At 42.1% G+C, this 24,026-nt stretch overlaps 1 protein-coding gene across 4 annotated transcripts in view; it reads left to right on the forward strand.

The window, feature by feature from the left end:
- Positions 1-24,026, forward strand: part of PRKG1 (protein kinase cGMP-dependent 1) — a 918,924-nt gene that overhangs the window by 857,269 nt on the left and 37,629 nt on the right. For 3 of the 4 annotated variants that reach the window (XM_056850022.1, XM_056850021.1, XM_056850023.1), the window contains one exon: positions 8,323-8,419. In XM_056850022.1, the coding sequence (XP_056706000.1) occupies positions 8,323-8,419 (97 nt within the window). Of the gene's footprint in view, positions 1-7,620; positions 7,726-8,322; positions 8,420-24,026 lie in introns of those variants that run through there. The other variant, XM_056850024.1, reaches the window with a different exon arrangement.

Consider the following 24,026-nt stretch of genomic DNA (forward strand, 5'->3'; position numbering starts at 1 on the left):
CCAGAATAAATTATGTCTGGCTAACCATCTTTACTACAGTTTATTAAGCATTAAAATCAGTTAGGATGATAAATATGTTTGTGTGTGTTAGGAAAAAGTCAAGTTCTGAATCGTACCAGTAAGAAATATTGGCTTGGTTCGGACGTCACACAGAACTGTTGTTTAATTAAACACTAACCACAGTTTAATTAATCAATGGTTTTGTATAAATGTTCAAGTCAGGGCCACTCTATTAAATGTGATTAGTTAGGATCTATCAAACTAGGATCTGAAACCATTATTTATTTATTTTATTTTATGCTATTCAATTTATAACCCCGCCCTCCCCCAGCTATACCAGGTTCAGGGAGGCTTCCAACAACATACATCACAATATAAAAATATATAATATATAAATTGAAAACATACAGTTTAAAACCACAAATCCTAATTTAACTTCAACAGATGGCATTCAGGTTTTGTACCTACTATATAACGATAATCTCAGTGTTGAGCTGGTTCACAGGGATGGTAAATAATGGCCAATTACCACTCAGAGCAACAAAACCTCCAAAGAGTGGAGACAGGGAGGGAAGAAAAAGAGAGAGAGGGCAGGGTAGAAAAGGGAAGAGAAAGGAAGGGAAAGAAGGCAGGGAGGACAGCAGATCTGCTTAACCATGGCTGCCTCAACCATATGCCTCATGGAGCATATCCATCTTGTAGGCCCTGCGGAAGTGAGTTAAATCCTGCAGGGCCTGGGTCTCATTAGACAGAGAGTTCCACCAAGTAGGGGCCAGAGCCGAAAAGGCCCTGGCTCTGGTTGAGGACAGCCAGATGGTTCTAATTTAAAGTTGTTTTTTATCCATAGTCTTAATTAATGGTTTTGCTTGCCATACTAATGTGGACAGTGAATCTAGGACTTGTCAAAGCAAACTGGGTTTTGATTCATTATCTGTGTTCTCATTCCTGTGTTCATAAACAGGTCATATATAAAATAAATGACAGTTTTATGTGTTATTAGACCTTAATGTATCCAATAAATTAATGATACAGACCCTGTGAGGGGGAAGAAAAGGAAGGAACCAAAAGAACCATGGAGATTTAGCCCAAATTTATGGCAGATAAAACCCTTCCACCAGCCTGCCAAATTAATGAGCCATTTATTTATATATTTAAGCATTTATACCCCCATCTTTTCCCAAAGCAGCTTACAATGCATAATTAATAATAATTAATACAATACAATAGAATAATACAGCAACATAACACAGCAATAAAACCCCAAATTCTTCCCTAACCTAATAAAACCCAATGAAATTTAATAAAATCTAATGAAGAAGAAGAAGAAGAACAGGAGGAAGAGGAGGAATTGCTTTTTATATGATGACTTTCTCTACCACTTAAGGAAGAATCAAACCAGCTTACAATCCCCTTCCCTTCCCCTCCCCACAACAGACACCCTATGAGGTAGGTGGACACCCAGGTAAAGCTGGGTATCATCAGCATATTGATGACAACCCAGCCCGAAACTCCGGACAAGCTGGGTGAGGGTGTGCATACAGATGTTAAACAACATAGGGGAGAGAATTGCCCCTTGCAGAACCCCACACACCAAAGGTGCCACTGCGATATCTCCCTGCTAAGCTCTACCCTCTGTCCCCGACCCTGGAGAAAGGAGTGCAGCCACTGAAGGGCTACGTCCTTCCTTTAGAATGACAGGTCTTTGATATTAAACATTAGGTTCTTCTGTGTTTCTTTTTGGTCTGTCCCAACTGGTTCCAATTTCTGTCTAGGTAGCAGTCTACCACATGGTAGAATTGAGCTTGGCTGTTTATCTGAGAGGATGCTATCTAACAGATGTCTAATGTTTTCTAACACATCTCGTTTATTTACTAGAACTAGATCCATAAACCTAAAGCAGTAGGGTAATTACAAAGCTCAGCTCTCATCTATCATTTTGTTCTGATGAGTGATTAGAAGAACTGTGATGCCTTTTAAATAAAATGGAAAATTTAAACATAGGGCTTGTAATTTGCCTGCATCCCCCACCCTTTGTCATGTTTATTATACAATTGTGTATTAGAACTATGGGACTTGTTAGAGATTTGTATTGCCATATTCTTTTAGCCTGCCTTTGTCTTTATTTGTTTTTGCAGATGTGCTTCATTTTTAACAGCTATACTCTGAAGTGCCATTCAAAATTAACTGTTTAATAATAGATGTGCTGTAAAGCTAGAACTTTGCATTTGTGGCCCAATTGGATGGGAATGTATGGAAAGAAAAAGTAACCCCATAGAACCAGATCTGCTATCACAGCTAAGAAAATGATGAGATAGCACAAAATCAGGAAGCTTAATTCAGGACCCCAGGGATCACTTGAGCTCCAGAGAAAGAGACAAGATTATTCTGGCAACGCCATCCTAAGCAGAGTAACACCATTGACTTGAGTGTCATGTTGCTTAGAATGGCACTGCTGCTCCCCTAGTTCACCTGTCCATTCACATTACCAAGCCTAAGGCGTTAGGACGTGTCTACTTTATGTGGGCCCTGACAGCGACCAGTCCTTACAGTAGACCCTCATTTCTCAAAGATTCTGTTTTCTTACCTGTAGAAATGCTCTGTCCTTTTCCTGCTAGTTTCATTTTTGTGTTATGGGAATACTGTTTCTTGCTTTGCCATTTTTTCCGCCCTTGTGGAAAGAATAAAAGGGGGGATGTCTGCATGGTGTAGTGGTTAAGAGCGGCAGACTCTAATCTGGAGAACTGGGTTTGATTCCCCACACCTCCACATGAAGCCTGCTGGGGACCTTGGTTAGGGTTGCCAACCTCCAGGTAATAATAAAATTAATGACACTAAGGGTGTTATTGTGATGTGGTAAACAGGGGTTCGTGGGGGGAGAGAGAGACCGGAGATCGTTATTTCAAGAAAACAGTTTATTTGCAGCTGCTGACTCAGAGGCCCTAATGGGCAGAAATCTCTGAGCCCCGATTGTACTGAGGAAGGGATATTTATCCAAATTCAAGATATGACAACCCATCAACATTCAGGGTAACGCTGATAGCACTCCAGACATCGAGGCGGCAGCAAAGTAACAGTTTCACCCACTTCTTGTTATGGTTTACTGTAACCCTCCATGACTCTTGCCCCAATTCCTTAGCACACAGACATACACACACAGAGATATCCTGCCCAGCAACAAGCTATTCCCTTGCTGTCCTAATACATTTCAATACATTTACAGAAAGGAAAAGAGATTATTACCAATTGCTAAATCAGGGGATCTTCCATAGTCAAGGGAAGTCTACCTTGCTGTCTCAATTGCAATATTCTATTGTGCCCTTAACATTACAACGTAAAATAAACCATCACAGTGGATAGTAATACAGTTACTCAAATGCACAAACGGAACTAAACATTACATGAATAGTCCATGTATCTGAGTCCATATGGTAGACATTTAGATGAAAAACAACATCCAATCACTTGTGAACACTGTGGTAACTTCTTAGAACACCAGAGAAAATAATTATGACAAATGGCAGTATGAGCTCTCCGTGCCAAGATGCACTTAATCTCGTGGTCAGCTGGTGTTTGCTGTCCAATCCCGTGCTGTAATTGGGAATCCTGCTGATGTGTGTAACCTCCCCAACCCCGCCCTCCTCAGGCTCCGCCCCAAAAACCTCCCACTGGTGGTGAAGAGGGACCTGGCAACCCTAACCTTGGTCCAGTCACAGTTCTCTCAGAAATCTCTCAGACCCACCTACCTCACAAAGTGCCTGTTGTGGGGTGGGGAGGCGATTGCACTTGGAGACGCCTTTCGGGAGAAAAAAGCAGGGTATAAAGACCAACTCTTCTTCGTCATCATCATCATCTTATATCTGGTGACATTCCACAATGGTATATGGTCCACTTTGGCCTGTTGGAGGCAGGCTAGCTCAAGATCTGTCTGGAGAGCTCCCTTTTCCCATCAGCCAAAAGGCATTTCTGCATCCCAGAAGATAGGAGGCTCTCTAATTGCTTATTATGCAGTTAAAAGGAGCATCCTACAAGGAAAAGCCAAGGGGATTATTTTCTTTCCTAATATTGAGGTTTCTCTCTGAGTTGAGGAAGACTGGTTGAGGCAGATGAGTCACAGTGCAGAGTTCCTTAGTGGGCAGAAGAGTAGCTACTGTTGGAACTCAAGGGAGCATGTGTTATTCCAGAAATGTACCACAAACTTGTTAACACTGTCCTGAGACAATTATATTCTCCATAGCCCTGCAAATGTTGCTGTTATTACTGAAACAAACAAAAATATTTCTTGAACATATTGTCGAAGGCTTTCACAGTCAGAATTCATTGGTTCTTGTAGGTTATCCAGGTTGTGTAACCGTGGTCTTGGTATTTTCTTTCCTGATGTTTCGCCAGCAGCTGTGGCAGGCATCTTCAGAGAAGTAACACTGATCATTTCTTCACTCTCCTTCAGTGTTACTCCTCTGAAGCTGCCTGCCACAGCTGCTGGCGAAACGTCAGGAAAGAAAATACCAAGACCACGGGATTACAACCCGGATAACCTACAAGAACCAGTTTCTTGAACAGTTTTTGACAATAGGTCTTTGAACTAAAAACAGGAAATATTACTATATTTACCCAAAAGGAAGATTAGGTCCCCCCCCCAGGTATGCCATCAAGAAAAGAGGGCATTATCCTACATTTGAATATAGTTTAATCTCATGGACAGTAATAAAAAAATCCTTATGTATAACATTGGTTTACTCAACTAAAGGTAAAGGTCCCCTGTGCAAGCACCGGGTCATTCCTGACCCATGGGGTGATGTCACATCCCGATGTTGCAATAGCATCCTGATCAGTTGTAATAGCAAGAGATCTCCAGCTAGTACCTGGAGGTTGGCAACCCTAAGGTTATGGTATTTTAACAGTGTCATAAACTGCAGTTTTTAGGATGATTTCAGACTTCTTAATCCTTTCACAAATGGTGGTCTAATCTTATAGGAATGTCTTTCTGCTAACTAATGGACAATCTTGTGGTTAGCCACCATTTGATAAAAGTTTCAGTGACTAGTCTGTCACATGAATAGTGTAGACCTCTGAATCCTAAAGCTGTAATCTTAAAACAGAGAGAATTGTTTTGGAAGTAAGCGCCACTTAAGGGGAACACACTTCCAAATAAACAGGCTTTCAGATAAGGTTTTGAGAGACACAGGTCAGAGTTTTAACTAATCTATTACAGGGACCACAGTTACATTAGTAATTTCAGCATGACTGTTTGACGGATGTGCCCTTGCAAACAGAAAGATGAAAATATTAAATATGTTAGGAAAGCAGTAGCTTTTAAAAAAATCAGCATGTGTAGCAACAAAATTAAAAAAACAGAGCTATGAACTACACTGAAAAAACACCCTTCTTCATTACATTTCAAAGCTTTCTATTATGTGTTCTTTATAATGGAGATATAAAGAGGTTTGTAAATTGATCTTCCATTTGGCAGCAGGCAAGCTCCCTCTCCTCCTTTAAAATGCACATGATGGCAAGTGTAAAATGATCAATAAGCAGCTGTGTCAAACAAGGTTATTCAGTGAACCACCAAAAGCTCAGTGCTGATTGGCTTCTAAGATCAGATGCAATGCAGTGGTCACAGGCACAAGGTTATTGGGAAGACCTAGTCACAATATAAACAATAAAGAGCAAATTTTCAATTATTTCCCATCTGAATGTTTTGGAATAAGTTTAGCCAACTTTGCAATATACTTCTGCAGCTTTTGCCTTTAAAAAAAACACTACTGTGATATTTTATCCTGTATCTACTTTCTAGCAAAAATATGTTGTTTTTCTCCTCGCCGATCCCAAAGATAGTATCAGGGCTGTTATGGTTGGCCCTCCAACCATAGAGCTCCAACCACAGCTCTTCCCCAGCAAAGGGCCCACCCCCAGCCAGAGCCCCTCAAATTACAGCTGGCTTCCACTGATTTTTTTAGCCTTCTGTGAATGCTCCAAAATTCATACAGCACTATAACATTCTCAGTCAGCAAAGGAAGAATGACCAGTACATAGGGTTTCCAACCTCCAGGTACTAGCTGGAGATCTCCTGCTATTACAACTGATCTCCAGCCGATTGAGATCAGTTCACCTGGAGAAAATGGCCGTTTTGGCAATTGGACTCTGGCATTGAAGTCCCTCCCCTCCCCAAACTCCGTCCTCCTCACACTCTGCCTCAAAAACCTCCCGCCGGTGGCAGAGGGACCAGGCAACCCTACCAGTACAGGAGCTGGAGACTTCTCCAGATGACAAGTTGGTGGGTGAAGGAAGAAAAAGAAGAGCAATCTTATCTGCTCCGCAGATTTAAAAAGAGTGTGAATGTAGCAGCTGCTTCTCCTCTTCCTCAACCCACCTTTGTTCACATTGGATGGTCGGGTCACGTGTGTGTGTGTGTGTGTAATGGTGATCAGCCAGAAGAGTAAGAACTCTCTTTCACTGAGCCCCAATGATGGGGTCAGGGGAATAATTATTAGGAGGCTCTCAGAAACCTGGAGATGTTGCTGCCCAACCTATTTACATAATCCCCTTTTACTGAAAGAGAAAAGAAGCAAATACTTAAGGAAGGTAAACTTGATTCAATAGGTATGACAAATATCGGAAGGTAGAGAGTAATAGGTATGACAATCTGTAGCAGTGTGTCATTTTATTTTAACTGTAACACTGTGAATAAACACTGAAAACCTCAGTCTGCTATTGCTTTGAACATAACAACTGCGGATGGCATTACATACATTTTTAAACATGTCTGATTTGCATAATTTTGCTGACCATGTTGGCAGAACCAGGAAGGTTATTTGGCTGTCTGTTGTCTTCTTTCCAGAGTGTGCATATTATAAAATAACGTTGTGCATAAATAGTTAAATAAAAATGGCATCAGTATTGAATGTCATTGAAAATCCACATTTTAGAAAAAAATCTGTGTTAATTTTTTTCAACAACTTGGATTTTAAAACAATAAAATATTTGCAACTACTTCTACATGCTCCAGGAAGATACTCAGCCAGTGTCTCCCCATCCCCGGGTATTACATAGCAAACTGCATTGGAATTATAAGGGAATGGCACTGGTCTGAAATATTTTTTTTAATTAAAACTTACCACTAGGCACAGAAAACTCACCTGAACCCCTGGCTTCACCGATGGTAGCTTTAAAAAAAAATCCCAGCTACTGGCAAGTCGAACCTAAATCTAATTAAAATAAATTAGGCCAAAGAAGTCACAGCTAATTGTTTTCAGTCCCTATGAGCTTTTTATGAATTATGCCCTCTGATTAATCCTTTGTGACCTTACAAGTAGTCTATTTTGGAATGCTTGGAGAACCTCTCTCTCCCTACATGGTGAACATTGCTCTGTCAGGACTGAAGAACAAAGGTTGGCTTCAAGGGGTCAAGCATGTATCAGGTCTTTTTTTTTTCTGGAAGCCAAATACTTCCCAGATCAAACTTCAGTATGTGGTTGGAACCTGTTCTTCTATTGCCCCCTCTTAACCTTTCTAAAAATACTCTAATCCACCCGAAGAAGCTATTTTAAGACGTTCATATCCATGGCCATGCAAATGGGAAGCTTGTGTTTGGCACGCATGCGTCAGGTTCCCATGGTTCACATAGTACTGTCTACTCTTTAGTTAAAGCCACTCTTTGCAGAGGCTAAAGAGACAGCTTCTGGACTTGGGGACCACAAGCTCTGGAATCCACAGGCTGAGTTTCTAAATGTAGGAGAAGGAGAAAATGCTGTTTTGGAAATGTTAATGTCTGTCTGAAATAAATTCCTTTCAGACATCTGCAGGCCTGCTCTCAGTTTATTGGATCGGATTTCATAAAACCTGGCTGTGATTTCTCTTCAGGGACCTTAATGATCTTGGCACTTTCAATAAACATTTATAGAAACTCTGCCAGCCTGTGGATAAGGGAAACTCATATGAAAGGCTTTATCTTCCAAAAATACTAAAAAGAAAAAGAACCCCCCCCCAAAAAAAAACCTTACCAGAAGATTAATAGAAACTGTCAAGATGTAGCATTCAGCTGATAACTAAAATTGAATTACAGCACAAAGCATTGCATTAGAGGCATGTTGTTGATGCATTTGGGTCTCCTGTTTTGTTTTTGTTTTTTAAAAATGCAAGCAGATTTTGGTTGTGAAACTGGGACCAATAAAACAATGGGTGAGAAAGCCAGGGAACTTTAAGAGACAAGATGGAAATTAAGGCGATAAACCCTGTTCGGCGCTCATGCCACCTGGGAACAGAACTGCACGGTACTCATGTCTGCACCTCTAAGAGATTTCCATTTTTTCGCATAAAAAAATCCAGATATGAAGCCGAAGCTGCCTTCTTCGCCAACCTGAAACTGTCTGACTTCAACATCATTGACACCCTTGGAGTTGGAGGTTTTGGAAGAGTAGAGCTGGTAGGTAACAGTCGTTTTTGAAAATGTATTTTAAATCACTGTTTTGATATTGTTTACTATTGGGAATATTGAGGACAAATAGCTTTTTTGTAGGTATTGTGTCTGAAATATATTACTGAAGTTAGGATTATAAAAGTCAGTAACTAAAAAGCTGTGATAAATTTTCCAATCGGAAAAAAAAAAATCTTAGGAAGCCCCTGTCATTTGCTTGATATCTCTAGATTTAGCACTCTCCAATATACGTTCATATTTAAATACTGCTGCAGCTAGGAAAACAAACTCCTACAACCAACATATTAATATAAGACCTCATTAATTGTGATAAAATTTCAGAGGAAATAAAAGAGTCATTGATTTTTGCAATTCCAATAAAAGGACTTGTTTTCTGATTTGAATTATGAAATAACTGAAAATTGTGTTGGAAAATATTACTCCATCTAGAATGTGCAATATTATTAGCTGAGTGACTCAGTTGTGAGATCATGCGAGCAAGATTTATTCTAGCAAGAAGGAGTCCCTGGTAAATGACACCAGGCAGACTCCTAGGAACTCCTTTAAGTTATGTACTGCACAGTAAACACATTGAACTGCTGCCTTTGCAGAAATAAAGGGATATCCCTTCCATGAAAGTCAGCAATTGGCACATTAATCACATCTGCTCAGAATAGACTAGCAGGTTGTGACACCATCCAAACAGTGTACCTAAAATGCTTTCAGGGTTCTTTCAACTATCAATATTTGAATAACTGTGCAACTAATTCCTTGAACCAGAAGCCCAATGTTTGAAATGGAAGGGGAGAAGAGTTCAGAACAGGTTGTGGCATGGCGTTGGGGGCCTGCTGTGCAACCAAAGGAAATAAGAAATCCCAAGGGGCAAGTCCTTGGGAATACCGAAAATCCGACGTAGTGACATCCTTTTGGCTCTAGTCAAAATCAGCTCAATGTTTACAAGTGTTTTTGGTGAGCATCTGGGAAAAATTTCCAAGAATTCTCTCCCTGATCCTGGCATGTGCATTTGGCACCTGTTATTGGTGTTAGTGCTATTATCACATTCTCCCCTGGGAATTGTTTTTTTGGATTGGTAGCACACATATGATTAAGTTACAGCAAATGGAGACGCTGCAGCACTATGGCTCCCCCTGCTTATTTGTTTGTGCAGCCTTGCATTTCTAAACGTTCACACAGCAATCAATGAGAATTGTATTGAGAGTAAGAGATTATTATTGAAGGACTTCTGCTCATATAGCTGGGTGTGGAGTCACACGACAACATACCTGCACAAAACCTCACTGAACATTCTGAGCTAGAGAAGAGCTTGTTGGGCAAATGGATCTTGATTTGTGCAGTTGTCATATGCAGTACTGAGGTCTTTCCTGTTTAACTAGGTCATCTTCCTAAGTTGACAGACCAGCAAGGTCCAAAGGAAAACATCCAACAAGGCCCAAAAGGCCTTGCTGCCTTTGCAAGGACCTCAAAGCACAAATGGCAGAGAACAGGGTGGTGGGGTGGAGTCCTTGAAAATGGGCCATACAGTGAGCCCCTTCCCACCAGCAACGAGATCTGGTTAACCGCTGATACCTTCTTCAATGGGGTTGTTCTATGGAAGATTGTAGAATCATAGATTTGGAAGGGATCACCAGGGTCATCTAGTCCAACCCCCTGCACAATGCAGGAAATTCACAACTACCTCCCCCCCCACACCCCCAGTGACCCCTACATGCCCAGAAGATGGCCAAGATGCCCTCCCTCTCATCATCTGCTTAAGGTAATAGAATCAGCATTGCTGACAGATGGCCATTTAACCTCTTCTTAAAAACCTCCAGGGAAGGAGAGCTTACCACCTCCCGAGGAAGCCTGTTCCACTGAGGAACATTTCTTTTCTCCATTCCTATGGAGAAAAATTCTGAGCTGCATGTGGGGCTGCAAAGAGAGTAAAACCCATCCTCCACTTTGACACATCTTGAGTTGGGTCCCATGTGGGAGTGCAAGGGGTGTGTGTGCGCGCACTGCAATCCATTTGGAGGTACTTGCAATGTTCAAACCCTCTTCCTTTCATATACATATACACCCCACTGAAATAACAGTCAGTTTGCTAGTTAACAATAAAACATGAGCTGTTTGGGCAGAATGTAATAGAACTCTGCCGGTACCACCAATGTCAAATTACTAGATTGAAGTTCTCTTCATAAACGAGTCAAAGTAATCAGCTTTGGCTTGTTCTCTCCTCCTGAAATACATAAGAAGTATAGTTTGAGCACTCCACAATCTACATGTCTATGAGACCTGGTGCAATCCCCAGAGCTACTATAATAAATCTCAACGGAGACTGCCAAGTAAGTAGAGGCTGTTCCAAGAAACGTCTGTCTCATGTTCTATCTAAAGACAAAATAAAAGGAAGTAATATAAGATAGCTAGACATCCTGTTTTAACAGTATTAGCTAAACAGATATAAACCTCATTCTTGCCTGAGTAAGACATGACCTATACTTTGCCTTAGTCCTGTGGGAGCATGATTCCACTATGTGCAGACTGGCTCTAACCTAGTACAACTTGCCATATAAATCCTTTCTTTCATATGGAGCTCATAAAGCACCCTGAACTCCTGAAAACTATATAGATCCTCAATGGATATTGAGCTTATGCCACGTTCAGTATAGAGTTACTACAGTCTTAAGTCCATGGGCCTGCCTCAGACTGGAGTAACTCTACATAACATTGCGTGTTTTTCCCCTCCCCATAATAGTATGGGTTGGAGCTGAAGCTGTGCAAAACTATTTCCTGACTCCAGAGGAACATGAGATTTCTTTTCTATGAGAGCACACTGTTCATAGAATCCTAGAATCATAGAGTTGGAAGGGACCACCAGGGTCATCTAGTCCAACCCCCTGCACAATGCAGGAATTTCCAGACTACCCTCCAACACCCCCAGTGACCCATACTCCATGCCCAGAAGATGGCCAAGGTGCCCTCCTTCTCATGATCTGCCTAGGATCATAGAATCAGCATTGCTGACCGATGGCCATCTAGCCTCTTCTTAAAAACCTCTAGGGAAGGAGAGCTTACCACCTCCCGAGGAAGCCTGTTCTACTGAGGAACCACTCTGTTGGAGATTCTTCCTAATGTCTAGATGGAAACTCTTTTGATTTAATTTCAACCCGTTGGTTCTGTTCCGACCTTCTGGAGCAACAGAAAACAACTCTGCATCTTCCTCTGTATGACAAGTACTTGAAGATTGTTATCAAGATTGTTATCTTCAAGTACTTGAAGATTGTTATCTTATCACCTCTCAGTCTTCTCCTCTTCAGGATAAACATACCCACCTCCTTCAATCTTTCCTCATAGGACTTCGTCTCCAAACCCCTCACCATCTCTGTTGCCCTCCTCTGGACACATTCCAGCTTGTCTACATCTTCGTTAAAATTCTGCAATGTCATGACACAGTTCAGAACTTTCCAGAACAAAGCTAAAAGAAGTTTAGAAGTCGGCTGCACCCAGTTCGATGGAGAAGGCACCAACTTGCATGTTTTGGTTCCTTCCAGCTCAGTTCTTCTTTTGGCTCCCACTGCAGCAGCAGCATGGCAAACCTTTCATGATGTTGAGCTAGTTTTTCCCTTTTCCCCATGAGATGGACTACACAACTGTGACACTACAGTCCAGTTTGTAACAGTGCCTCTGTAGGACAGTAGCAAACTTCCCAGTTCTGTGAGACATAGTGATGAGCGCGAAGTCCTGCCTGCATTGCCCCAAGTAATCCCTTCTTCCTCCATCACTCAGAAAATTATATGCCCAAACCTTGCTGCTATTTCAGAGATCCCTGCCCTCTTACAGCAGGATACCACAAAAAGAGTTCTTCCCTCTCAGAAGTTCAAGGGCTTCTATTTACCATCCCAAAGAGAGATGGAGGTCTTTGCCCTATTGTGCACCTGAGATAGGTCACCACCACCTTCGTGCAGACCAGAAAATTCCAGATAGTTACACTGCGCACTGTGTCTGATACATGCTACTCTGCTGACCTTTGACTGGACCTTGCAGCTTTGATCGGTTTTGCCTGGTGAAGAACACAGTGACTTTTGATTTATTTTATTTTCATTCCTTGATGACACCAAGAAGCCTTTTTGTTTTGGCTGGAATGCACTGTTAAGAGGAAAGGTTAGAAGTGTGTGACTGTTACGAAATGCCATCAGGGGGGAAATTAAAATACTGTATTTTCTGGCGTATAAGTCTACTTTTTAACCCAGGAAAATCTTCTCAAAAGTCGGGGGTCGTCTTATATGCCGGGGGTCGTCTTATACGCCAGATCCTGAATTCCGAGCCGGACTGGAGAATCTCCAAGGGGAGCCGCCTCCGCTCTGTCCATGTCCCTGGGGGTTGAGCCGCCCCAGGAGGACCGGTGGCTGGCCCCAGGCCGCGGACTCGGGTTGGGCCACTCCAGGAGGTCTGGGGGCAGCCGCGGGGTTGGGGCGCAGTCCTGAGGGCCGACCCTAGGCCGTGGACTCGGGACAATCCCAAACTCTAAATTTTAACTGTAAAAATGGGGGGGTCGTCTTATACGCCCAGTCGTCTTGTACGCCGGAAAATATGGTAAGCTTCTTAAGTGAATACAGTGTACGAAGTGGGATCTGAACTAAGAGGGGAGGAGAAAGAGTGGACTACTAGACTGAGAAACACGTTGCATATCACCCTTCCAAGGAGGCGCAGTTGCCAGAAATAAGCTTTCCCTTTAAAAAGAAGCTCTGTTATCTTTCTGTTATCTTTCCAGCTTAAACGTCGCCAGCAAGAAAGGGAGTCAGTCTTGGCCAAATGTTTGTTCCAACATAAACTGTTTGGGTTCAAGACAGGCATGTTTAAAATATCTATTTACAGGGATATTTGCATGTGTACAAAGAATAAAAGTACTGCAGTCAGAATCTTTTCTGCTGTCCTTTATTCATGCTCAGTGCAGTAGCCCCCATCCCTGACACTTGGGCCTTGCCTGGATTAAGCTTCCATTTATTAAAACCCTCATCCCATCCTTCACTGTTTCTAAACATTGCTTTTATGTTTCCACTGCCTCCCTGGATTTGGATGAAAAGGAGATGGGTTTGCGTCCCAGCTGCCTACTGTGCTCCAGATCTCTGGATGATCTCCCTCAGCAGTTTCATGTACATGCTGAAAAGCAATAGACACTTCTCTGTGGAGAGGGACCAATGTAGAGGCCACACAGTCAGTGATATGAGACCAGCTCCTACATCAGCATATCAGATGCTAACCATTCTCAAGCCCTCTCCCCCTACCAAAAAAACTTTCCTGTTACTGTTGTATGACAGAAAATTTAAACAGCCATAATGTGGCCACAAAAATATAACACAGACATCAAGAGAGAACAGGATCTTGGACCTTGTGTCATTATCTAGTCGTCTTTGGCTGTGGTATATTTGGGATCAAGTCATGCCAATTGCTAGCCATGCTTTGGCAAACACTTGCAGCAGCTGCAAGTACTTCATTGAGTGGTCCTTCCTTTCTGAACCACAGTGGGTTAGCACTTCTTTGCACAGTGGGTTAGCCATCAATAGATGTCTTTGCTTTGGCCAACTACACAAGTACCTACAATATTATAGCAGTGCAGGATATGATTACTTATCCATAGATGCCTTTCTAGAAGCTTGGTTACACAGACTCCTATATCTCTTTCTCCCATTACTTCTTGTCAGTTGGTGCTCAACAAAACAATCCAGGACAACTCAGGCTGCACGCTAGGGATATTGTGAGGATAAAAAGGAGAACAGGAGAAAAAGATCACCCACGTTGGCTCCCCATTGGGGAGAAATGTAGAATGAATAAACAAATTAATTAATCCATCCCATGGTGGGTGTGCCAGTCCGGTATTATAAAGGTCTAAAACTGACTGAAGCAACTTTTGAGAATTTCCCTGTAATCAGAGACTTCCTGAAGCGGGTCTGTGGCAGGATCTTACACCCAGACTCAGTGTCCTGAATCTAAAATCTTGCAAGTGAAACATACACATCCCAAATTCTTCTCATAACTTGAGGAAGGCCTTCTAAATTTCAGAGAGCATTCTAGTTGCTATTCCTATACTTCCAAATGGAACTCAAAGCAAAAGAGGGGGGGACATAGCTATTGGCTAAATGCTCAAGCTAGAACTGAGGAGAGCAAAGATACCCACTTTATCAGAAGACATACCCAGAAGTTAGGAGGGGTCTCCTCACCAAATTGGATGCCAAGTCCTTTCTTCTGACTCAATGTATTAATAATGCTTTGCTGGCATGTAACAGCTGACCAAGAATAAATAAGAAGAAGAAAAAGAAGAGTTGGTTTTTATATGCCGACTTTCTCTACCACTTAAGGAAGAATCAAAGTGGCTTACAATCACCTTCCCTTCCCCTCCCTACAACAGACACCCTGTGAGGTAGGTGGGGGCTGAGAGAGTGTGACTAGCCCAAGGTCATCCAGCTGGCTTCATGTGTAGGAGTGAGGAATCCAACCCTGTTCTTCAGATTAAACTCCACCGCCCCAAGCCACCACTCTTAACTATTACACCACGCTGGCTCTTTGAAGCACTTTGAAGGTGGAGAGTAATATTAGGACATGTGGTGGTGGGGAAATTCTGAAACTAGCTTATTTCTAAAAATACCTATAATAATTTATCATGATTCAAAGACATGACTCACCCAGTTTGATAGTTGGCTGAAATTATAATCTATTTTCCAGGGGCCCCATGTCAGTCAAAGTTATTGATTTTGAAAAGCCTTCCTTTTTGCCACTGTGCTCATGGATACAGATGGTCGCAGTCTGTAGGATTAACTGGTTTTAAAGCATAAAACATTGCCATCAGAGACATTCTTTTATTGACTTGTGTATAGATTTTCCTCAGCAAATGGTTACAAAGCTCTAGGTTTCACTCAGCAGAGCATTTCTTTTGAACAAAGTCTCTAGTTTCTGATGTGAATTATTAGGATGTATAAGGATATACATAAGTAAGTGGTTTCATTTAAAAAACTTTTTTTAGGTAGGTAACTGATGCTTAAGATTCTGGACCTTCTTCCTATAGCTTTTCAGTTACAATTTCAGATACTTTTGAGACCATTAGTTTCCATGTGTCTATGATTATCCTCCTCTTCTGTTAACTGTTGTTACAGTATGATTAATATTGGGGGTGGGGTGGGGAAAAATAGAAGAGCATTTGTTTCCCATACTCATGGGAACCCTTGCCCAGCATATTCCAATACTAGTATTGTTAAGAGATGCATGTAGTAACTGGGTTGAGCAAATGGAACACTATGCATTGTATATTATGAATTTATTAGTTTATTTACACCAGGGGTATTGAACTCAATTGTTACGAGGGCCAGTTATGACATAAATGTCACTTGGTCGGGCCGGGCCATGCCTTGCCAGCCCAGATTGGGACTGGGGGTTGTGGGCTGGATCAGAGCTGTCAAGGGGCCAGATCCGGACCACGGGCCTTATGTTTGACACCCCGATTTAAACATTTATATCCCGCTTTTCCTCATGGTTCATGGCTATATCTAGTAACCATGGATATCCCCCTCAAGCAGATAAAAAATGCATAAAAGAGCCATCTAAGACTCAAGCATAGATCTCTGCAGACCTGCCCAAAAAATGGAATTAAATAAAAGATCAGTCCTAATTAAAAGCCTTGTAAAGAGAAATGTTTTGGCCTGACACCTAAAAAAAAGTAGTGCAGGTGACACGTGCGCCTCAATGGGAAAGGCTCTCCATAGATGAAGGTCCATCTTTGCCAGTGCTCTCTCTGGTGGCCTCCCACCTAACCTCTGAAGGATGGGGTCACAGAGAGCAGGGCTTGTAAGATCTTAGCCTGTGGGCTGGACGTTGTGGGAGGAGGTCCTTCAAGTACTGCGGCCCAAAGCTGTGGCTTGGTCACGGTTGCCATGCAGCTTTGTAGGAAAAAGTGAGGCATTGGACTTGGGACACTGTGGCAAGGAATTAATTAAAGAGGTGTGCTACCAACACTGAATTGCAGTCAAGAAAATAAGTGCAAAATAGTTCTTGGATCAAATACTTGTCTAACCTAACTAATGTAACAGACAAGTAGACTAGATAGTTCTCAGGTACCAGAGAGTCAGAAATAGTAGCATGAAATTCAGAGAACATATCTCCATGCTGTCTCCATGCTGAGGAGGACATTTATGAACTATTTCACTAGGTGTATAAGGAAATTGGCAGTAAAATTGGCAGATTCTGCTTTCAGAAGGCTTCATGAGTTAAAATATAGCGATTACCAGGGAAGACTGAGTTTGTCCTCATCTACATACATCTTTGTTTGTTTATTTGTTGCGGCCAATGGCCAGCATACCTACATTTTTATAAATTAATAGATAACATATTCCCTGAGATAGGGATAGGACTATGCATATGGAGCAAGCCTAATTTTATGTTTAGTGCAGCAGAGCCATTAAGGAAGGGGGCAAGTTTATCTCATACCCCAATGATATCCTTGACTATGGCTGCACTTTAAAGAAAACTTACGTGGGAATAAGCCCCATTGAATAAATGGGACTTACTTCAAAGTAAATATGCAGACTACTGCACCGTCAGGTTGTTTATGCATGGGTACTTTCACTCACGTTCGCCCCCGGTCGTTTCTTGGAGTTATGCAGCAGTTTTCCCTCCATTAGAGATGACCTCACTGCCAGCCCTCGCAGTATCAGGGTCTTCCCATTCCTTTGTTAACCCGACTCTTCCGTCTTCCCTGAGCAAAGCCCAAGTGAAATCCCCATGTATAAGGCAAAGTGCAAGGCACGCAAGCTTGGATTCGCTCACAGCCAATTACAAAGAAGCATTTCCAGAAGTGGGGAGTGAAATACTTCCAGCTTCCTGGGAGCTCTTTCTGAGCAGAAGAAAATCTTTTTAAAACCGAGGATTGGATTTCTCCCCCCTCCTTTCGGATTGCTCTGTTTTTTATGTCGTTATTAAAATGCTTTTTTGTGTGGCAATTGGGTTTGGGGGGGATTTTCTCTCACAGTAAGCACTACAGGTAAGCCAATTAGAAAGCAGCATTTAAAGGGGCGGGACTTGATTTGAGCTTGGAGACTGCTGGTGCATAGATTCCCAACAGGAAAGCATGGGTCCAGTGAGCAACGGACCTCAGATAAAAATCCCATGCGTAAATGACCTAAGTCTGTTTATGTTCTCCCCTCAAGGGAGTGGCATTTACAAGATATTGGATTGGGCTCGGGAGAAGTATACAGGTTGACCCCACCCTGCAAGAAGTTACTTGCCAATGACTAATTTATACCAAGTCAATAGGAAGAGTGAATTCATGAACCTAATGATTTTGGGAGGAGGGCGTCAATTTAATCCACCCTAGTGTGCACGTACACATAAGCATTACAAACAGGTGGTGGCTACAGTTGGTCTTAAGACCCTCTCCTATCTTGCTTAACCCCTAACCCCTATTTTCATCTTCAGTCACACACAGAAAAGTTCTTTGGTATGAACTTGGCATGCTTTATCTAGATGGTAATGTATACATTTTCCAAGTCTGTAAAATAAAAAAGGCAATGATAGATAAGTTCCAGCCAGATACATCTTTGTACTACTTTGCAGACATGATGTTTCTGTGCTTGGGAAGTATATTTAATACTTCTGCATGCTATAGTTCAGCTGTTGGGCTTAATATAACCCCATATGCGATTTTTATAGCCTGTCTACATTCTGTTACTATTTTTGGCATTTTAAATGCACACATTTTAGAAGCCCATAAAAGCAGCAGATACATTTTAAATACAGAGGAGGGGACTTGCGTTGCAGTTACTAGAGACTTCAGCTGGATATTATGAACCAATTTTTTTTAATACATCAGAGGTTGATTGTGCAGACTTTAGCTCAGATTGTATGGAATTAATTGCACTTAGATCTGTTCTCTTATGGCACTGTAATTACGTTCACATGCCCCAAACTCCTAATATGGAGTGCATGCTGTGTGTTTATATATGTAATCCAATTTAATGGTCAAAGGCCATTATATTATATTTTAAAACCCTGGTGTTAATTTCCAGGACCAGCAGGAGTGAGTATTTCACAGTGCCCAAACTTTGAACCCAAGATGTTAGAAAACCAACATATGCTGCAAAGGAAAACAAATATCAGTATTAATTACTCCAGTTATTGTACTTGGGGATTTTTTCTTCCTTAGCACTAGGGTTGCCAAGTGCCTGGTGGTGGTGGGTAAAATCCCGCCAATCCACCGGGCTGCCCGCTGACCAGCTGAGGGCCAGCAGGCACTGCGTGCACACACGTGCTCACGCTGTGCGTGTGACACTTTCAGGTTTACTTGAAAGCGACGCAGATGCTCTGGCAACCTTGGCTAAAACTCTATGGAAACCATAGGGTTTCGGCTGAGATCGCTAGAGTATCCACGTCGCTTCCGAGTAAACCCGTAAGTGACGTGGGAGTGTCATGCAAGGTGCGCACGCGTTCTGCAACAGGCACGCGCATCGCGCACCTCGGCCATAGCCCCGCAAAGCTCCCGCTGCTGGAGCTACGGGGCCCTGGCAAGCCTACTGCTGACTAATACAAGTCTTCACTTCAGTGCTTTCTTGGATCAGTTTTCCTTTGTTAAAAAGAATGGGATATTACAATCTACCTGATTGGTAAAATCAGTAGATTTCTCATCAGTAAAATCAGTCAATTTCTGGTGAGATGATGACATCACTTCCAGTGCTCGCTGGAAGTAATGTTGCCATGTTGTTGGCAACATGGCTGAAATGTTGGAGTAGCCCCCCCCCCCGCTACCAGTAAGTCCTTCTCCAGTGCTGCTCCCCCGCTGGTTGCCAAAGGGTACCCTGGTTAAAACCAGTGAAATTAGAAATCATTTGAAGGATATAACTCTGCTTAGAATTGCACTGCGGTCATTTATGCATGGGACTTTTACCTGAGGTTTGTTGGTGGCTGGACCCACACTTTCCTGTTGGGAATCTATGCACCAGCAGTCTCCAAGCTCAAATCAAGTCCCTGCCCCTTTAAATGCTGCTTTTTAATTGGCTTACTTGTAGTGCTTACTCTGAGAGAAAATTCCCCCCCCCCAAACCCAATTGCCATATAAAAAAGTATTTTAAGAACAAAAACAAAACAACAACAACAAAAAACCCAGAGCAATCTGAAAGGAAGGGGGGGGAGAGAAATCCAAGCCTCAGTTTTAAAAAGCCTTTCTTGGGCTCACAAAGAGCTCCGAGGAAGCAGGAAGTATTTCATTCCCCGCCTCAGGACATGCTCCTTTGTAACTGGCTGTGAGCTAAAACACGCTTCCATGCTCCCCACTTTGCCTTCTGCATGGGGATTTCACCCGGGCTTTGCTCAGGGGAGAGGGAAGAATTGGGTTAACAGAGAAATGAGAAGACCTGGACATTGCGAGGGCTGGGCATGAGGTCATCTGTAATGGACGGAAAGCTCATGCATAACTCCAGGGAACAACCGATTCAGACCGGGGGCAAATGTGAGTGAAAGTACCCATGCATAAAAGACCTGTATAGAGAAGATCTTTGATGTTCAAGGAAATGTAGGTTTCTTTTTTCTTTGGGGCCAGATGCTATAAATTAGAATCTAACTGAAAAAAATATGACTGCAGTGTGTCATAAATGTGCCAGGTACTGTGTATCCTGTTAAAGCTATTATGTATGACCCTGCAAAGCATACTGGGTAATTTGACTCTTAGTTTGGTACAGAAGGACAAGCTCTCTTAACCACCCCACACGTCCTCTGAGTGAATAGATATATTTTTGGCGGGGTCATCTAACTATACACCATCAACTTACAAGCAGCACTTGAATTCATGTGCTTGGATAGTTGACCTTCATCTCTTGAAGGAAGGAGATAAACAATTGTTAATGAGACCAGTGCAGTTTTCCATGCCTAATCCAATTTTCAAGGGTAACACTGGTGTGTGACAGAGGTCAAAAAGATCTTGAGCATCCCTGGCTTGATACGCCACATTATTCTTCTCTAAATAATTGTCTCTAAGATAATTGCATCCTTCTGTGCCCATTTACTCGTGCATGCAGGGCATGATCCAAATAAAGTTAAGTGCTTGTGTGTCCCAGGGATTTAAGTGCGTGAAACTGGAGATACCCCAAATTTTCCATTGGGATAAATCGGACTTGAAAGTGATTGACTGGACCCCTTGGTTTTCATTCATAAGATTTTGTTAGTCCAAATCAGTGGATGAGATACAGAATACAAAATGTGTAAAACAAGCATTTTAAATTGACAAATATGTTAATGTTCCCAAATAAGCTTTGCCAGGGATAGCTAAAGTAAGACAATTAGGGTTGCCAGCTCTGGGGTGGGAAATACCTGGAGATTTTTGGGGCATAGCCTGAGGAAGGCGGGGTTTGGGGAGGGGAGGGACTTTAATGCCATTGAGTCCAATTGCCGAAGCGGCCATTTTCTCCAGGTGAACTGATCTCTATCAGCTGGAGATCAGCTGTAATAGCAGGAAATCTCCAGCTAGTACCTGGAGGTTGGCAACCCTAAAGACAAGGTATGCAACATCTTCAGAATTATTCCTTAGGATTTCATTATGCAAAGTCTGTTTTAAAAAAACTAACATGGCGCTAAATGTCCTTATTGGTGTGAGTAGACTCCTTAAAATAAAAATACCAAGACTCCCATGCAATGTGAGTACTGGAAGCTATAAAGGCATTCACATACCATAAAGCAAAGTAGCGCCTTTGAAGTTGTTCCAGCGAAGAATCATTTTCTATAAGCTAAGTGTGAGCCATGTACATGTCAGCTAGCATGTAAATGAAATAAGTACATTAGTAATAGTGTGGGCGAGTATTTTCCTTAATTTTAGCACCCATGGCCTAATTGATTTTATGGACTCTGTTCCACTACCTCAATCCCTTAACTCCCGACAAAATTGATTTTAAAATAAAATTAGAGCCCGACTATAATTTTAGAGCACCAAGGTGTCCATTTCGATATCTGAGACACCGAAGAAAAATGCTTCAGTCATCGCATGTATTTTGAACAGCAGTATTTTCTTAAAATTCAAATGTTAGAAACTATTGTATATATTCATAAATAGGCCATTCTAGCGAAGAACCTGTTGCTACAGATTTAAAGGGCCAGCCAGCATGTTACACAGGAGATCCATGACAAGATCAAATTTCTCTGTAATTGTAAATTGGATTAGGAAGGGGTCCCGAACATTTTTGAGCCTGCAAGCTCCTTTGGTGGAAACCTGGACTCTTGCTGCTTTGTCAGCAGCCTTGAGTCTGAGGAAGTAAGATAGGATATAAATATTTTAAACACGTGGTGGGCACAGCCACAAAATGGGTGCCACAGGAAGTGGAACCAACCACAACATGTCAGGGAGTGAGGTTATGCATAACTTGAATAATAACTCTCCAGAATTTCAGGCAGAAGCTCTACTTAATAGGATACCTTTTAAAATGAACACATTGTTTAAAAATATATTCTTGCATAGTCACACCTTATCTTCAGTCACCCAGTGAAGATCCTTCTGATGTGGTGGCAGCTGCTGTCCAATCAATGTTTTTAAAAAATCTGCACAGCCAATCAGATCTCCAGGGGCCAATCAGAAGCCCCTTCTAAAACAACTCGGGCACCCGGAGAGGATCTGGAAGGCTCCATGACACTTGTGGACGCCATGTTGGGGACACCTGGATGAGGGCTGTAACACGGTGAATGGTGAATTGGATTAAGTTTTTATCCGTATATTGATTCTTAATGGAAATTACTTCCCCCCATCATGAACACGTGAACACACGAAGCTGCCTTCTACTGAATGAGACCCTTGGTTCATCAAAGTCAGTATTGTCTACTCAGACCAGCTGTGGCTCTCCAGGGTCTCAGGCAGGAGTCTTTCACATCATCTACGTGCCAAATCCCTTTAACTGGAGATGCCAGGGATTGAACCTGGGACCTTCTGCATGCCAAGCAGATGCTCTACCACTGAGCCACGGCCCCTGTGTACTTTTTCCACACCTCAACTAATATGAGTTTCAGGGTAGAGGAGGATTTCAGTGGGAGAAATGGTGTGGAAGAAGGATTAATTACCCCTCTCTTAGTGCTGTGACCTTGATTCAGTTCCACTACACACACACATAACTGGTGGGAAGCCTTTTTTTAATAATTAGGAGATTTTAAGTTTGGCTTGTGTGTGTGTCACATTGCCTTTCAGGTTGTCAATGATCCCCAGCAACTTCAGCTGGTAGAATGCATATATAAAACTTTGTTTCTATGACTTGAAGTGATGCAGTAACTAACATGGCCTGTGCAAGTTTAACTGGCTATCATTAATATATCTGATTTTCAACATGGCCCCATCTGCAACTTCAGCTGGTAGAATGCATATATAAAACTTTGTTTCTATGACTTGAAGTGATGCAGTAACTAACATGGCCTGTGCAAGTTTAACTGGCTATCATTAATATATCTGATTTTCAACATGGCCCCATCTGCAGCGACTTAAATCCTTAGATTGGTATCATGAAGAGGGAAAGGAGCTCTTTCTACAAAGTTGGGGCAACCCTGGGTTTGCAAAAAATATTGTTTTATAATATGCAGTATTTTTAAGGTATGTTTTAATATAGATGTTTTAATATAGATTTTAAGTGATGTTTTTATATCGTGTTGTGAGCCACCCTGAGCCTGGCTTGCCAGAATGAGGGTGGGATATAAATGTAAATAAGAAATAAGAAATGAATAAATATTTGGGGCTACAAGTGGAAGCCATGAGAAATCCTTCTGTCCGTAGAGAAGCTCCATTGGATCCAACTCATAATAATGTTGGTTCCCTGTTCATTTCTGTTCATAAATTAGAAGTCAGCTTTGGTACAACACATTTCCGTCCGAGGCAGGGATTTGCATGTTGGTGGCTTCTCATTTGTTAACTTTAGTTATCAGGGATCCTATGCTAGCTCTGTCTCTCTCTCCCTCCCTCCCTCCCTCCCTCCCTCCCTCTCTCTCTCTCTCTCTCTCTCTCTGTCTCTCTCTCTCATGACCGTAACCTCATTGACTGCTTCTTTTCATCCCTTCTTTGCACCATGTTAATGGTGAATAGAGTCACCACAGTAACACACTGTGGGCACACACCATAATTTTGCGCAGCACTCTTAGCCTCCTAGCTGTGATCTATGTTCACTATGTGTCATGTCAAATAGATTCAGTCAACCTGGCTGCCGCAACCATGGTACGTTCTGAACAGGAAATCAAGCTTCTGGCTGTGTTAATTGGCCAAATGAGGATTTGGTTTAGCTAAATACCCAATGCAGCCTTTTATGTATAATAGTGTGTGCTGAAGCAGAGCATTTCAGAAAATAAATGGACACAGCTTTCCTTGCGTTTTGGCTTGTGCTGGCTAATTTATTTTTAACCGAGGACCCATTTAGCTTGTGTCATTACGCTACAGACCATTGGCAAACAAAAAACACAAAAATAAAACTTCCATTTCTATCTGCGTGCTTCAAAGACACTTATGCCACAGATATCAGTGTGTGGTTTAAACACCAAGGTTACTTTTGGTGTTTCATTATGCACGAGTGTGTCTGTTTACAAGAAACAATAAAGAGAACGTGCACATACCTGTGCTGTGAGCAGT

The sequence above is a fragment of the Euleptes europaea genome, chromosome 5 (assembly GCF_029931775.1).
Source record: "Euleptes europaea isolate rEulEur1 chromosome 5, rEulEur1.hap1, whole genome shotgun sequence".
Lineage (NCBI taxonomy): Eukaryota > Metazoa > Chordata > Lepidosauria > Squamata > Sphaerodactylidae > Euleptes > Euleptes europaea.